The sequence below is a fragment of the Bidens hawaiensis genome, unplaced genomic scaffold (assembly GCF_021521415.1).
Source record: "Bidens hawaiensis isolate Kalapana, Puna unplaced genomic scaffold, B.hawaiensis_p1.1 tig00016869_1, whole genome shotgun sequence".
NCBI lineage: Eukaryota > Viridiplantae > Streptophyta > Magnoliopsida > Asterales > Asteraceae > Bidens > Bidens hawaiensis.
Genome location: NW_027492559.1, coordinates 361,376 through 377,972, shown reverse-complemented (window position 1 = coordinate 377,972; position 16,597 = coordinate 361,376). Strand labels below are relative to the sequence as shown.

Here is a 16,597-nt window from a genome sequence, read left to right as displayed (position 1 = left end):
TGTGGGTGGCATAATTTTTGTGTTGTCGCTCCTTGGAGCTCCCCCGTTCCACTTCCCTCCAGCAAACTTCTCTTCCCAGGTCTCATTATTTAGGGCTTGGGTCTTGGCTAACCCATACGCCTCGTGCAACGTACGTGGCTTAAACATCTTAACTGGTCCTCTAATGTCCGGTTTGAGGGCCTTAATGTAAAGACTCACTGCTTGGGTTTCACTTAATGATACCTTGTTCAGTAAGGAGTCGAAGGCAGTGTTTAGCTCCTGTAGCGAACTGGTTTGGGTTAGGGACGCCATTTCCTCCAGCGGGTCCTCAAACAACGCATCAGAAAAACGCGCTGAAATAGATCTGACATAATCATTCCACGGGATTTCTGCAACAGTAGCGTTCCGTGTTTTCATGAAGGCTCGGTGTCATTGGAGTGCATCGCCCTCCAAGTGAACCGCCGCACACCGAAGTTTGGTCTCATCTGGGGTCTCATCCATTGCGAAAAAGTGCTCGCAACGATATACCCACCCCTCCACGTCGACGCCCCAGAATTTAGGAAACTCAATCTTACCGATCCGAAAGGGTTTGGTACCTCGTGTCTCTGCATCACCTCCGGAGAAAGAACCGAAGGAGCTACCTGAGGACTGAATTGTTTTATCACGAACCGCCTTCAAGATCTCATCTTGTTGCTTGGACGACTGCTCCTGCTGCTTCATGAGAGCTGATAAGGCGGCTTGGATGTCGTTGATAGCCTTGTCGTGAGACTTGAGGGTGTTGTCGATGTCCTGGTTGCGGGTGTTGGTCATGGCGGCGAGGAGTTTCGATGAGAGATCGGAACGACTCTGATACCCTTGATAGGGTTAGGGTTAGAAGAAGCTAAGATATGGGAAAATACTGATTCTCTGGATAATCTCCCAGGAATCGAGCAACCATATTAAATCATAACCAATATGCAAAGTTCACAAAACAACCCACAAGAATAACAAAAAAACCATAATGGTCCCTGGCCCATGCAACAATTAAAAAACAAATGCAAAAACTAATAATAAACGTATCACAACATCCCGGGAGACCCAATATATCCCTTTACCATCTTTGTTACCAAACCAAAAAAACTTTCACATTAACCTCTCAATATCTTCAATCACCTATTTCGGCGTTTTAAATAAAGAAAAGTAATAGACTGGAAGGCTCGCTAGAACCAAAAGATTTGTTTGTTTTGCTACATTTAAAAATTCATTAGTCTTGGTTTATTTTTGTTGTTAGCTAATAAGAAACACGCATTGGACTTTTGAATTATTCAGTTGAGATTTGGAATAACAAACACATGGAAATACCTCAATTTGAATTTAATGAAACGATTTAGGAAGGTCTAGAAATTGCATTTTATGCGAAGAAGGAAACATAAAATATTCCATTTCAAAGATTAAATATTTTGTGCCGGTTTACTGTAAATATTCTAATTTTAAACTAGTCAGAATTTGATATGATTTTAAAAGGTCATATGTAGTGGGCGTGAGTTTGGGCGACTTTTGAGCGCGAAGGGGCTAAAACACCGACCCCCCGCCCGATTTTTGGGCGTAAAGGGGCGGGGGCGGATTGTTATTGTCGCCCAAGTTGTGAGAAAATAATAAAATTTAAATAATTTGAATAAAAATAAAATTAATTAAAACAATATATTTATATAGCTATATAAACATAAACCTTCTTCTCCATTTCACATCTATATAAACATACACCTTCTTCAAAAAATCTAGCAAAATGAATCCTAGAAACAACCTGAACCAACCGAATTCCGTGAAACTCATCACTACCATGAGAGAAATCATCAAAAAACACGAAAAGTGTATCGAGGAATTCAACGATGCCATGAAAGAAACCAACAAACAACACGAAAAGATTGCCGCTATGTTGAAATTGCGGGAAAAGAATACGAATCTCTCAAAGCGGCCGGGTTACACGAAGAGGCCGTATTATTGCAACGACAACGAATTGAAAAAATGCGCGAATATTATGGATATTAGTATTTTTTTTAGTTATGTATTTTTTTAATTTTTAGTTATGTATTTTTTTTAGTTATGTATTTTTTTTTGTATTTTCTTTTAATTTTAATGCATTTTTATTTAATTATATAAATAAATTGGTTGTTACTTGTTTAGTTTAGTTATATAAAGAAAATAATAAAAAAAGATACTGTGAGCCCAATTTGTAGCCCCTACACCATTACATCCCAAAAACAAATTCTCACTCCTTGCTAACTGGGCGCCACGTGTCACAATTCGCTCCCCATTTGTAGCCCCTCTACTACGCATAGCCTAATCAGATTCAACTTGTTTAACCATTGTGGTAGGTTTGTTTAGCGGATCATGTTTTCAAAACACTGATTATATTTATGGCTTTAAAATGGGTCCATTAGCAGGGTGCGTACAACTTTGGTTTTTGTCGGTTTTAGACCCTAACCAATGAAAACCAAAATTTCCGACTACAGAATTTTGAGAACCATTCAATTTTGGTTGATTCGAATTCCCTTAACCAATTGTTCGCATTCATTCGGGTTGCTTAACCAATGATAGTTTTGGGCTAAAATTTGAACTTTAGCTTTCTAATTTTTAAAAAGTTACTGACTTTGCCATTGTTTTGGACTTTCGGCACTTCCGTTTATGAGGGAGTTATGTATTAAAGTTTTTTTATAAGAGACTATGTCACATGGAACTTTTTATAATGGGATTTTATTTATAAGTTTTGTTTGTAATAAAGCTCAGGGTCATGTTCGAGCAGACAGGATTATAATCTTAGTTTGTTAGTCATTTCTAAGAAAATAATCTTGTATTTTTTTTCCTGAATTTTATAAGCAATTAACGTGTTAAATATGCTAACTATAGCTAGATTATTATAATGATGATTTTGTAATTAACCGATTTATAAAATAATACCCGTGACTGTTTCAGTTCAACTACCTATTTATAGTTTACTAAATTGACTCATTTAGATAACACATAACCTAATAAATGGGTCATGTATGACACATATAAATTATATTAAGTTTTCCAAGGTCTCAAAGGAAGGCCAAAGCATTCCATGCTATTTGTTTTATCGTGGCTTGGTGTGTTTGAAAGGCAAGAAACGATTTGGTGTACAAAGTTGTGTTCAGTTAACTTGTCTAAGTTGGTGGAAGGTCTTAAAGTGCTAGGCTTCTTGTGGATAAAAAAAATGTTGAGATCGACTAGATTATTATGGGAGAATTGATGTTGTTTTATCGTTTAATCGGCTAGATTATTATGGGAGAATTCCGGTCGGATCAGTCTCAACATCATTGGCGGGTAGGGTGGTTCGGCTAACTACTTGTTTATCGGGACCAACATTTTCATCCAATAAACACATTTTGTTGGTCGTTAAAAACAAACTAATAACAAAAACTTTATGGTGGTGTTCACTTTAAACGAACAACAAACATAGAATGTTTGATTACTCTCTACGGGGTGACTAAATAACAAAGGGTCACTGCCAGCTGGCTTAACCTAGCCGTATGGAGCCCTTAAAAAACCCGAACGCCCTCAGAATTAAACTCAAAATGGAGTCTTCATTCATTGAGCTATCGATGTCCTTCCAAAAATCGTAAGTGAGGATTGAACTTAGATCTCCATTAAAAAATCATGCTTCCGACCATTACACCACACCGAAAAAGACATTCTTAGTGTTTACTTATTTTTGGTTTTAAAACAAAATTTATCTCTTTTTATAAATAAAAAAGTCAAAAGTGATTGAAACCAGTATTACCTTTTCACTTTACTGAGGGCATGTTTGGGATTCCTTATTTACACCTCCTTATTCCTTATTTAAGGAGTTTTCCATAAGTTACAAAATCCTAACTTATGAAAACTCCTTTTTTCTTCTTTAAAATGTTTAATAAGTTAAATTACCCAAACACTATTTTCATCTATAAAAGTGAACTAGTAGGAGAGCCCGCGCGTTGCAGCGGGAAGACACCGAGAATTTAATTGGTATTGTATTACGCATTCCTGGTTTTAAACGTTCTCTAGTACGTTAATTCCATCTATTATTAGTTCCCTATATCAATGTCGTTATGAGGTTGACGAATTCATTCATTATACATGTACGTGAATTACGCATATGAAAAGAAATCTAAAGTCTCGATCTTAATGGCGGAAAATATAATTTTAATAGGCGTTAATAAAAAAACAAGTCATTTTATAAAGTGAGGCAATAAAAGCATACCTAAACTTATATATATGAATGGTTTATGAACATGAACTAACATAAATGATATGCATAGTTAAAAAGAAAAATAAAAGCAATAGTTATGTAAAACTTCATATAATTAACATCACTCAAAGTTTCGGTTAACGGAACATGTTTGTGTATGTTTGTTTAACATTAATCGAACACACAAAAACGAGTAAACATTGTATAGCCCTGTCTCAGCATGTTGTCCATAACAAAACAAGTGAAAGCCCACACATCATCTGAATCATAAAAATGGAAGTACACTTATCTTTCCAATTAGAATCATCATATTTATTTAAAGAATGCTTAATGATGTCATAAAAATAAGTAAATGCTTAGCAACATCTATAATTGGTTTTAAAAAATAACTAAAAGTATATTTTTCTAAGGGGGTAACTAAAGTTTAAGGAGCTGGAACTTTAATCCTGTTTCTCATGTTTGGAAACAATAACTTTCTCTTAAAATCCAAAGACATCAATTTGCATATGTACAACTGGTTCCTCCAAAGACATCATTGTGCTGCATCTTTAGCCATTAAATCTCTATAAGCTCTTTTCTCACATCCTGTAAAAAAAATTTAAATACAAAAGACCACAAAAAGTGATTCCCGAAATTTATAATCCGAAGCATACATTTAGAAAGCCGATCACTCATTCTAAGAGGGATACATGAGCACATTCAAATTTATTTTCTAATTAATTCAAATATTAAAGTTAATTTGTAAGGCCTAGAGAATTTGCATGATCTTACGTCAACTAAGCTGCTGATTATGCCAGCCATCGGTCTACAAAGTTCATCAACCAATCAAAACACTCAAAAAAGGAATAGTGAAACCTCCTCACAACAATTATGTGCTAAATAATGTATGGTTAATTGTTGTGACGAATATGATTACAGAAACTAAATTGCTACAGTTCTAATATAACATTTTGACCTGGTCAACTTTTACTCGTTTAACCAGACTAAAAGAACTTAGTTATTGAAATACAACGTACAAATAATACATCAGTTACTATATACCTTTTTCATCGTTATTTTCCTTTGCTCTTGAGCCGCATTCTCCAAAACAATCGGCCAATTAGAAAAACATCTCTACAAAAATAGCATAACATACTAACATCAGTATTAATGCAGCAGGTTATGTACTTTTTGTGGTAGATGCAAAGTTAGTTAAGAGTATATGTTGCAAATATTTGACTTATTGGAAAGAAATCAATCAAACAAAAAGTTTACCATACTTTCTTAATTTTGTTTAGAAACCCGTTAAACTTGTCCTGCAGAACCGGTTAATACCCATTTGTAATAGCACCTTTCTGGGCTGGAGAAATCAGACAAATCGGTTCTGGTTCGAAACCAGTTCCGGTCCAGGCCGGACCTGTTGCACACCCCTATTACAGGAACATTTACCAGTTCCTTACAATTCAATTTAATATGACCAAATTGCCCAAACATCCAAGATCTTCATTGGGCTTTAATTTGAACAAGGCAACAAACCAGCTAAACAAGCCTAATGAGCGAGCTAGCGAGTCAATCTTACCTTGGCTCCGGCTTGGCTCATTTACTAACTGTGCCGGATCGGTGGGTAAAAAGTTTTGGCTGTTCATTTTTTTGGGTAAACCATGCTTTAACCCTAGCATGTTTCATAACTATTTCATCAAATAATAAAACAATTGAGTTAAAAATAAAAAAATAAAAAAAAACAGAAGTAAAAAAAAGAATAAAAAAAGTACAAATCATTACATGATGTGCAAACCTCATTTGATTATCATTCTTCTAGGTCTTCATATATTGAACATGATAATCGGTTTTTGAGAATAGCTGTGAGATCCTTTGTTAGGCTCTAGTAAGCGTTAAAACTCTTCCCAACACACGTGTAATACCTTTTTTTGATCCATGAGAAATTAGAGCGACCATCTAAACACATAATCAATGATATCTTGTTAATGATAACTACACCTTATGGTAAATAAAGTTAAGTTATATCTAGTTTTGTCACCGCAATGAACAAATGTATACATCGTGCAATGCGAATAGTTTCATGGGAACACATCAGATAGCCTCGAGGATAGAGATACCTTAGGTGAGCCGGGCATTGACCCAAAAAATAAAGTCAATGCGTTATAGAAAAATATAAATATAAGATGAATTGAGGTAAAGGCGATACTGGACATGGAGCAAAGACTGCTGCAATCAACTGCAGATTTTCTCGTCGGGCTTGGTAATCGATCACGCAACTGCATTTTCATAAATAAATGTTCAGAACCAATACTATAGTTGTAAACCAAACTGAATAGTTTGGGTCGTTTGTCTTAGCGAGCTGAAATGTTTAGCTAGTGAATTCAAGCAAACTTGTTATTTTTGTATAAAAAATATTTACCTTATTACAAATACATATAAAATAATATTTTCACACATTATTAATAAACTGCAAATTTTAAAATAATTAATATATATTAATATTTAGATAAATTATAGATATTTAAGCTAGAGGTTTAGTTTAAACAAGTCAATTAAGTTGCCAGCTAAACGGCCCAACTAAGTCGTTACAAACCCTTGGAGTGTTTACAAAGAGAGTCGGTTCATCTCATTTACAAACGAGCCATGAGTTTTTTAGCACTATTTAAAACTTAAGAAACAAGTCAATTAGATTGCGCAGCAGCTACTTTGGTTGTTGAGAGTTGTCCAAATCAAAGCATGGTTGCCTTAGAGAAAGCTTGTGTCTGTCTCCTTTTCACAAATCTTAAGAGGCACTAACCTATGTCAACACATATCAGAGAAACTTTTGCACCATCAAATTAGAAAAAATAAATAAAAGTTTTTATAAACTTGGCAAACGAGCTCAACGAGCTTAATCTTAATCATAACTTATTTAGAGGTTCTCAAATGCTTAATGTCAACATACTTAAATTCAACAATCAAATGTGAAACAACATGTTGGTGTTCGGATGACCATGAGATAAATTTGTCTCACACTTATCATGAAGTAGTTTAACATGTCTACCCTCTTAAGTGAGCATTAGTGTAAGAGACTATGCAGTTAGCTTATTATATGCAAATATAGAGGCCATGATCAAGTGTGCACTAATTGTTAGGAAAACAAAATGTTTTGTAGGCATTCGTATGTGCTTCACGAGGATCATGAATATAATTGAATATGATTTTTAATATCAACTTAACATAATGAGATTGGAAAAAAGTGAAGTTTTGTTACTTAAGTAACATCAAAAAATCTTTTCTGATATCAAGTTGATATATAAGCCTTTAATGAGGTGGAATGTTGAACCGTTATGTTGTAGAACCCACATACACTTGATAGTTTCAGAGTTTTTATCAAAGTTGCGTATGCTTCTTAGGCCGTTAATAGACGAGTTGACGATGTTATATGAGCAATAACACAATTGAAGTGTTTAATCAAAGGATCTGGGTGAAGAAAAACCTAATTATGGAGTATAAAGATGTGTAATCAAAACAAACAAATAACGACTTACAAGACCGGTCTTCTTCTCCACCACCAGGGCGACCACTTAATAATATCCACCTCTACCTGATTAAGAAACACAAATTCCATCAAATGTTCCTCGATTATCGTAATATAACTGTCAAAGATGTAATTAAGAAGCTTAAATCATATAAGGGAGGTGGAACACTTTTCAAGCTTAACTTTCTTGTTGTCTTCAACTCTATCTTGGGTGAGACAAGTAAGAGTGCAACCGTAAATCGAAACTTTCTTTCATCAATCAAGAATGAAGCCGACATATCTAACATGGACTGGTGCAGTTATATCGTAACTTGCTTGAAGAGAACTAAAGAGGAATGGAGTGGTAAAGAGCCCTACAACGGCCCCTTGACTTTTCTTGCGGTACGTTTGTTTATATAAATGGCTTCTCAACATAAATAAAGTAATATGATGTTTACAACACAGCAGGTACTATACGCACACGAGCAACAACTGAGACGTAGTCCTGGAAAGGCAATAGCCCCTGCTATACAATATATTACCACTGGTTTTTTGGTTGATTTTGAGGGTTCCATGCATGTTGACGGATCGTGTTCCAATGATAACATTCAAGAGGACAATCATATAACTCAAAATCTTGAAGTTCAAGTGAAGTTCGAAACTCATATTGAATCTGCTCAAGGTCAAACTGCTGTTGGTCAAAATGTTAACGTACAACAAGATGAGGAAGATGAAATTCAACTTCAAATTGATGAAAGTCAGACTGCTGTTGACCAAAATTTTGAGGTTCAAGTGAAATTTGAAACTCATATTGAATCTGCTCAAGGACAAACTGGTGAAGGTCAAACTGTTGTTGACCAAAATGTAAACGTACAGCAAGATGAAGTTCAACTTCAAACTGATGAAAGTCAAACCGGTATTGACCAAAATGTAAACATACAACAAGATGAATTTCAACTTCAAACTGATGAAAGTCAAACCAGGATTGATCAAAATGTAAATATACATCAAGATGAAGATGATGAAGTTAATCTTCAAACTCATGATGGTCAAACTGTTGTTGACCAAAATGTAAACGTACAACAAGATGAGGAAGATGAAGTTCAACTTCAAACCGATGAAAGTCAAACCGGTATTAACCAAAATTTAAGTGTACATCAAGATGAAGAAGATGAAGTTCAACTTCAAACCGATGAAAGTCAAATCGGTATTGACCAAAATGTAAACGTACCGCAAGACAAGGAAGATGAAGATCAGTTTCAACCGTCCAATCTTGATTCTGTTTTGAACCTAATGTTACCCATCGGCCCACCGTGTGCTCAATCACTGTCTGGATTATCAACTAATCTAGCCCGTTGTGACCGGCTTGAACAGTCTAGAGACAAGAATGTAAGTCATGCACATTATTTAATGCTATAATCGACTTTTTTTTTTTCATTTTCTACCTTGTAACTACTTAAACACCAATAAAGTTTCAACAACTTAAAAGTAAACTACATCAAACAATGAAATCCCGAATTATACTTTGTATGTAGACTGACACGTATTGCTTTATTTTTTTAGTTACAAGATGATGATGGTGTGGTTATGTTAGAACCCAAGCAAGAACAATCTGAGTTGGCTGAAAACGTGTCTAATATGTTGGATTCTGTATGTATCTCCCTACTGCTCAATTATGTTATACATTTCTATGATTGATATTGGAAAATGAAATACAGCCCGAAATGCACAAAAACTGGTGTGATTTAGCTGTTTTGTTAGTCTTTTCAATGAAACATTCCAAACATGACAGAATAAAGGAAGTACTTATTAAGTTTCGGGTCAAAACTGGTTGGGTCTGGTTGTAAAACATGGTTATAAATTTGAGTACATTTAAGTTTAAACCCATAATATCATCATTGTAATTAGGTAAGTTCTATGATTGCAATTACATATGTTAGTTATTATAAAGTTGCAAACTTAAAGTGTCACACAATCCATCTGACCCTCTAATTTTGTGTAGGTGGAAAATTTCTCATCCGGCCAAAGTGGCATAGTTTGTGTTGAGGGCTACAAAGTTAAGCAGAGTGTTGCAAACGTTCTTAAAGCAATTTTGGAGACACACGGTGACATTGCAGCAGAATGTGTATTGAAAACAGATTCGATGAGATCATCAATCCTTGAGGCTGTTTGTGAGGTTGCCATGCAAATTCAAGCCAATGATATTACTGAGAGAATGGAAGATTTAGAGATTCGGGTGTCGGATGCAAAGGCGGTCAACATTGACGTGTCATGGCTTGAAGCTCACATTCAGAAAAGGAAGGAGGCCAGTGAAATGTACAATTTCCTTATGAAAATGAAAGCAAACCACCTTTCGGATATAAATGCTGCCGAAGTCAATCTGAGAAAGAGACGTGCAGAGTTGGAGGCTGCAGAAGAACGGTCTAGAGATGCTAAAAGGCGTGTGGAGGCACTACGTCTTGTTGGGAAGAATCAAGCCGACAACTTCTTTGAATCTAAAGCAAAAATAGACTCATGGGTAATGGACCTGATTGTATAGGTCATGCCATGGTTTGGTGTGTAATTATTAGAAGATTGCTTAGAATTATAATGTATTTTGGTTAAGACTTAAGAGGGGTTATTAACCAAGAGGTTGAATGTTTAAACCCTCATAGAGACAAGTGTTATGAACCTTAAAGAGGGGTTAATCCTTTTTTGAGAACCCATTGTGAGCTAAAAGAAAAGAAAATTGTGATTTATGGGATGGGGTACAGGTTGATCTAAACTGTATCATGAATCGATCAGGATATTGTTTTTGTCATTGCCATTATGTTTATTTTTTTTTAAAAAAAGAACAAAGTTCTAGATCTGCAGCGCACTCTTGTTTCAGTCTTGTCAATTTTAGCTTTTGGATTTTTCTTAAACCTATTAAAATATTAAAATAACTGGTTCTGATTAACTGGTTAGTTATAGGTTGGAGTTCATAAATGTATAACGGGTTCCTAACAATCGTTTACAATTGATTAGTAACTGTTTTCGATTTTGGTTCGGTTAACCCCTATAATAAGGTACCTGCTATGTTAGTAAAACATCTACAATAATATGACTGGGGCTGCTGTTATGAAAGTTGAAAACCTCTAAGCTCAAATGAGATCCCTTTTCTTTTTTACTTTTAAGCTCCAATCCTGCTGCAATTGTACTCGAGATGGAGAAATTATGAGCATGTTCGTAAGGAAAGTGTGGAACTCAAACTCGAGCCTGTAGATAGTCAAGTTAAGTTTTTAAAAAAACAAAAATAAGTTAAGGACTTTTTTTAATCTTCCATTAAACACTAATATTAATATACCAAGTGTTTGTTCCTCTTGCAGATTGTTTCATATGATTGTTGGCAACCAGGGGAAACAGTTCTCATGAACTTTGCTGCTCAGTTTAAACTACATTGCCCAGAAAGTCACAATATAAAAATCGAGTGTCTAGATTGCAGGGCATTGCCAACATTTCTTGTATGATCCACCAAAATATGTAACAGAGGTGAAGGGAAAACCCAAAAGGACAACGGTCCTTTGGAAAAACAGGTAATGTCATCTGCTTCTAGAATCTATTCTAGATAGAGGTGGAAAAAACGGGCGAGTTGGTTAATGTTTATAAGTATATATGATCAGGAAAAGGATAATCTTATTTTACTGTGGATGATGGCAAAATTTGTGTTAAAGGCTATCAAGTGAAGCAAAGCATTGCACAAATTCTTTTTAGCCATTTTCAAGAAACATGGGGAAATATCAGCTAACTATATATTCAAAACAACTTCTATGGCATCATCAATTATTGAGGTTCTTTACGAAGTTGTCAAGCGAATTCAAACCAATTCGGTTCTTGATAAAATGGAAGAAACAGAGCGATGCAGAGGCGGTCAACGGAGGCTTTGGCCTTTGGAAGGGTCAAATTTGGTTAAGAAAACAACAAAAGAGACATTTTTGACTGAGAGTGGCCCGAATGGATTTAAAAGAGACGGATGCAGAGGTCGCTGCTGCACGAAAATAGGTCTAGTGGGATGACAAGATCTTCAAATGTAAAGCTATACTAGACTAGACTCATTGGAACAACCACCCTTTCCATAGGCTGTTGACAGGTTAAAGATCACAAGATTATGGTCTCATTTACAATGTTTTCAGACCGGCCCGGACGCCTTACCAGGTCAAAGGTCGGACCGGTGTTTGACCCGGATGACATCATAAATAATTTAAATATATAAGGGTTAGTATCATTTAAGAACTCTATAAAAGTTAAGAACTCTTAGCAACTCTTGACAACCAAACATTTTTTTAATTTTTTTATATATTAACATTATTTAAGACTAGTTTTATCATATTTTTTATATAAAATTTTTATTACGTATATTAATCATAAGTTTACATATCTGTAAAATTTATGTATTAACAAATTTACATATGTGTAAAAAAACATAGATATGTATAATAACTAATTTTCAAAATTGTAATCATAAATATATATTTAAAAATTATAAAACTACACTCAAGTAACACTATCATACAAAAAAATTATATAAAAACCATACTTTTCAAGGGTTCCTTCAAGTTCTTAAATAATTTAAAGGTGATAAAGTTAAAATACAAATGACAACAAAAATGAGAATGGTGAGAAGAAATCTAATCCATTGATCTTATATTTAAATGGTTAAGATTAATTTAATAATAAAAATTGATGGGAATGACATGAAGGTAATAACTCACCTTTGTTGATTTTCTCTCCCCAAATGCAATGCACATGTCAATTATCTCATCATTTTAAAACGTCTATAACTTTTTTATAAGACATTTTTAATTTTCTTTTTACCATAATAACAACCGTTTTTCTATCTTTAATATGAGTATCATATTGATATATAAAAATAAAAAAATTAATGGGTTTTTTTAATTATGTTTTTTTGTTGTTCATTGTATCCTTTAATTGAGTTTTCATATGCATTGTACTCCGTATTATAGATTTTGATCATTGTGTTGTTTAATTGATACTCATATTAAAAACATAAATTAAAACAAAGATTACATCATTGTATCTTTTTGTTCGTCACTATGTTTTAGTCATTGTGTAATACGTTCATTGTCTTTTATTCGGATTGACATATGACATTCACTTAATTTGAGAAAAATAGTATTACGTTTATTGTATATTACGTTCAAGTCATTGTGTAATATGCGTTTCCATTGTACTTTACGTTTCAAGTAATTGTGTTATATGTATTCATCATTGTGTCTTACGTTTTAGGTCATTGTGTTATACGTATTCACCATTGTGTTTTACATTGCAAGTTATTGCATAACATGTATTCATCATTGTGTTTTATGTATTAGATAATTTGTTGTTATTTTATCATTATTTTTACATATTATTATTACACAAAACATAATGATGAGTTGAAAAACACAATGACGAAAAAAACACAATGACGAAAAAAGACACAATGATAAGTGAAAATACACAATAACGTGCGAAAAGACACAATGACGAAAAAAGACACAATGATAAGTGAAAATACACAATAACGTGCGAAAAGACACAATGACGTAATTTTTGTTTTAAATTTTATATAATAAAATCAAACTCATATTAAAGATAAAAAAACGCTTGTTATTATGACGAAATTTTTTTTTTAAATATCATACGACAAAGTTATAGACGTTCTAATATGATGGAGGTATTAACATGTGACTTGCATGTGGAGAGAAAAATATGTACTATCACTTTTATACCCTTTTTCTTTTGGTCCCCCACTTGACACATGTCAATTATTTATTTATGGCTTCTCACACTTCTCATTTTTGTTAGTCTTTATAGAATAACTTGACCCTCTGTAACAATACTCGTCATATATATATATATATATATATATAAAGGGTGTGTTGGTTGAATGGAGAACACGAATTGAATAGCAATTAATGATGAAAAAGAAACAGAAACTGATTCAGAGTATTCAATTAGACGGATTGATGGGGGCGGTCGAGATGCTTCGTATACATGAACTTAATATTAATTAACTAATTATAAACCTCTTATATCCTCAAAGGATAAAAGAGTAATTTCTTAAAAGGTGAAGCTTTATAAAGTTGTACCGAACGCTTTAAGAAAGAATTGAGGGATTGCCAAATTACTTTTTCTGCCCTATTATGAAATGTCCGTTTTGTCCTCGTCCTTTAATTGGTAAGGAATTGAATAGCAATTAATGATGAAAAAGAAACAGAAACTGATTCAGAGTATTCAATTAGACGGATTGATGGGGGCGGTCGAAGTGCTTCGTATACATGAACTTAATATTAATTAACTAATTATAAACCTCTTATATCCTCAAAGGATAAAAGAGTAATTTCTTAAAAGGTGAAGCTTTATAAAGTTGTACCGAACGCTTTAAGAAAGAATTGAGGGATTGCCAAATTACTTTTTCTGCCCTATTATGAAATGTTCGTTTTGTCCTCGTCCTTTAATTGTGAAATTACCATCTTGTCCATAACTCCTCCTTAATAATATAATATATATATATATATATATATATATATATATATATACTCTGAATCAGTTTCTGTTTCTTTTTCATCATTAATTGCTATTCAATTCGTGTTCTCCATTCAATCCGTTTTGTCCGTTTTGTCCTCGTCCTTACCAATAACTTGACCCTCTGTAACAATACTCGTCATATATATATATATATATATATATATATATATATATATATATATATATATATATATATATATTATTAAGGAGGAGTTATGGACAAGATGGTAATTTCACAATTAAAGGACGAGGACAAAACGGACATTTCATAATAGGGCAGAAAAAGTAATTTGGCAATCCCTCAATTCTTTCTTAAAGCGTTCGGTACAACTTTATAAAGCTTCACCTTTTAAGAAATTACTCTTTTATCCTTTGAGGATATAAGAGGTTTATAATTAGTTAATTAATATTAAGTTCATGTATACGAAGCATCTCGACCGCCCCCATCAATCCGTCTAATTGAATACTCTGAATCAGTTTCTGTTTCTTTTTCATCATTAATTGCTATTCAATTCGTGTTCTCCATTCAACCAACACACCCTTACCAATTCCAAATCGCCTTCTTCGTCTATTTCGTTTGATTGATAATTGACACAGTGCTTTACAGTTCCGACTTCATCTGTTAAGGCTCTCAACTAAAGCCTTTAGAGGTCTTAACTTCTGATTGTTAATGAATTTTCTTCACTCTGCCTCCACCATCGCATGAAACAACTACTTTTGTTCATCGTAATGATTTTGTTTAGGTTAGGCTTTAGATACAACTGATTCACGTTTTTTTGCTACCATTGTCTTAATTTGATGAATTGAATTCTTACATGCTTTCATGATTTGTGTTATTACCTATAGCTGAATTTGGTCCAGTTTTGAATACTTGAATAGTTGTTCAAATGTTTGTGTTTTTTTGGTTTTGATTAAGTTGTATGATGCATTTAGAGGAGACTGAATTTATAAAGATGGTTTCAAGTAGTTCTAGCCAAGCTGGAAATGGCAAGCTTTTAGACATTTGACGTTTATTTATAGTTTGAACTTATTTATACAAAAGAGTGATCTGGTCGTTCTCTTTTTATTGCAGGATTCATTTTGTGTAAAAGGACTTCAAAACTGGATTACAATAATCTGCTTGCTCTTCATTGTGTGTATATTGATGAAAAATGAAAATTTGAAGAGATAAGTAAGTTAGTTTTCTTTATTTAGTTTCTTTTAAAGAACTTTCATAAGGTTATAATCTTTTTATTATATAAAAAATTGACTTCATCTTCATGAATAAATTGACGTATTTAGTAAAAAAGGTTTTAAGGTTTTTTTTTTCAATATTAGTTTTGTAGAGGTTTTGATGATAAAATGAGAGCTTTGGTAGCAAGGAATCTTGAAGGAAGAGGCCACAATTTTGCACCCACAGTGAAGTTCGAAGCAGGTTACTTTTACATATATTAGTTTATTTTGTTATTTATTATATTTGTGCCACCTAACTATTGTTGCATCTTGGATTGATTTAAGTTAAATGCATACGTTTCAGCGGGTGAAAACAAAGGATATCATAAAACTTTTATGCCGCCGTCCGGGTCAATGTCCGGTCCGACCTCTGACTCGGTAAGGCGTCCGGGTCTGAAAATATTGCATAAAAGTTACTACATATCATAATGAAGAGTTAATAACACATGTACTTTTTCTCACCGGTAATTTTACATTCTTATAAAAGATAGTCATCACAGTTAAATGTTAAAATTTAATTTATAAAACTAAAATTTTGGTTTGTCTTTTACGATTCGGTTTTGGTTATACCTTGTTCTAAAACCAAACCACATCGAACTTAACGAACATGGCAATCAAATCAAGTGTGATCTGGGTATCACGCCGTACTTGTTTCAACATTGTTACTGGCTTTACGGCCTAAAATATATTATTGGGTCAAAACTTTCAAGGCTAAGTTCCTAAATAATTGGTTAATAAAAAAAATAAGGCCGAAAGTTTCATATTTATTGTTTGGAGTTAATTTAAAATCTTTCTTTTTGTTGCTTGGAGTAATTAGAGGTTAGTGTTTATTGCTTGTTGTTATTAATGTTCAGTCAAATGGTGTGCGGTTTTGATACTCAAAAGGTCAAACTTTTATGATTTGATACTCAAAAAGTGCTTATTTGTATTAGAGATTTACGTCTAAAGTTGTTGGCATAGACGTAATATGTTTTTCATATAAGTTTTTTTGCCATTGATTTTGAGATTTATAAGTCAAATGTTGACTCTTATATTTGTTATGATTTGATCATGTGCTTATGTCTTATCATGCAAATCTTTAGATGAATTTTGAAATTGTTTGTAACTCTCTTTTTTACAGTTTTGCAGAAACTGTTAAGCAAAAATCTCAC

General features: G+C 33.4%; 1 protein-coding gene and 1 long non-coding RNA gene across 2 annotated transcripts in view; both read left to right on the top strand.

Moving 5' to 3' along the window:
• LOC143552439 (uncharacterized) overlaps positions 1-10,296 on the top strand; it is a 38,742-nt gene extending 28,446 nt beyond the window's left edge. Inside the window, exons 5-7 of the mRNA XM_077042661.1 lie at positions 8,154-9,074; positions 9,249-9,335; positions 9,688-10,296. Of these exons, the coding sequence (XP_076898776.1) occupies positions 8,154-9,074; positions 9,249-9,335; positions 9,688-10,224 (1,545 nt within the window). The 3' untranslated portion in view covers positions 10,225-10,296. The remainder of the gene's footprint in view (positions 1-8,153; positions 9,075-9,248; positions 9,336-9,687) is intronic.
• A 5,171-nt stretch (positions 10,297-15,467) lies between these two features.
• On the top strand, positions 15,468-16,597 carry LOC143552429 (uncharacterized). Its single transcript, XR_013138651.1, has 3 exons — positions 15,468-15,648; positions 15,751-15,824; positions 16,567-16,597. It is a non-coding gene; the product is annotated as an uncharacterized LOC143552429 (long non-coding RNA).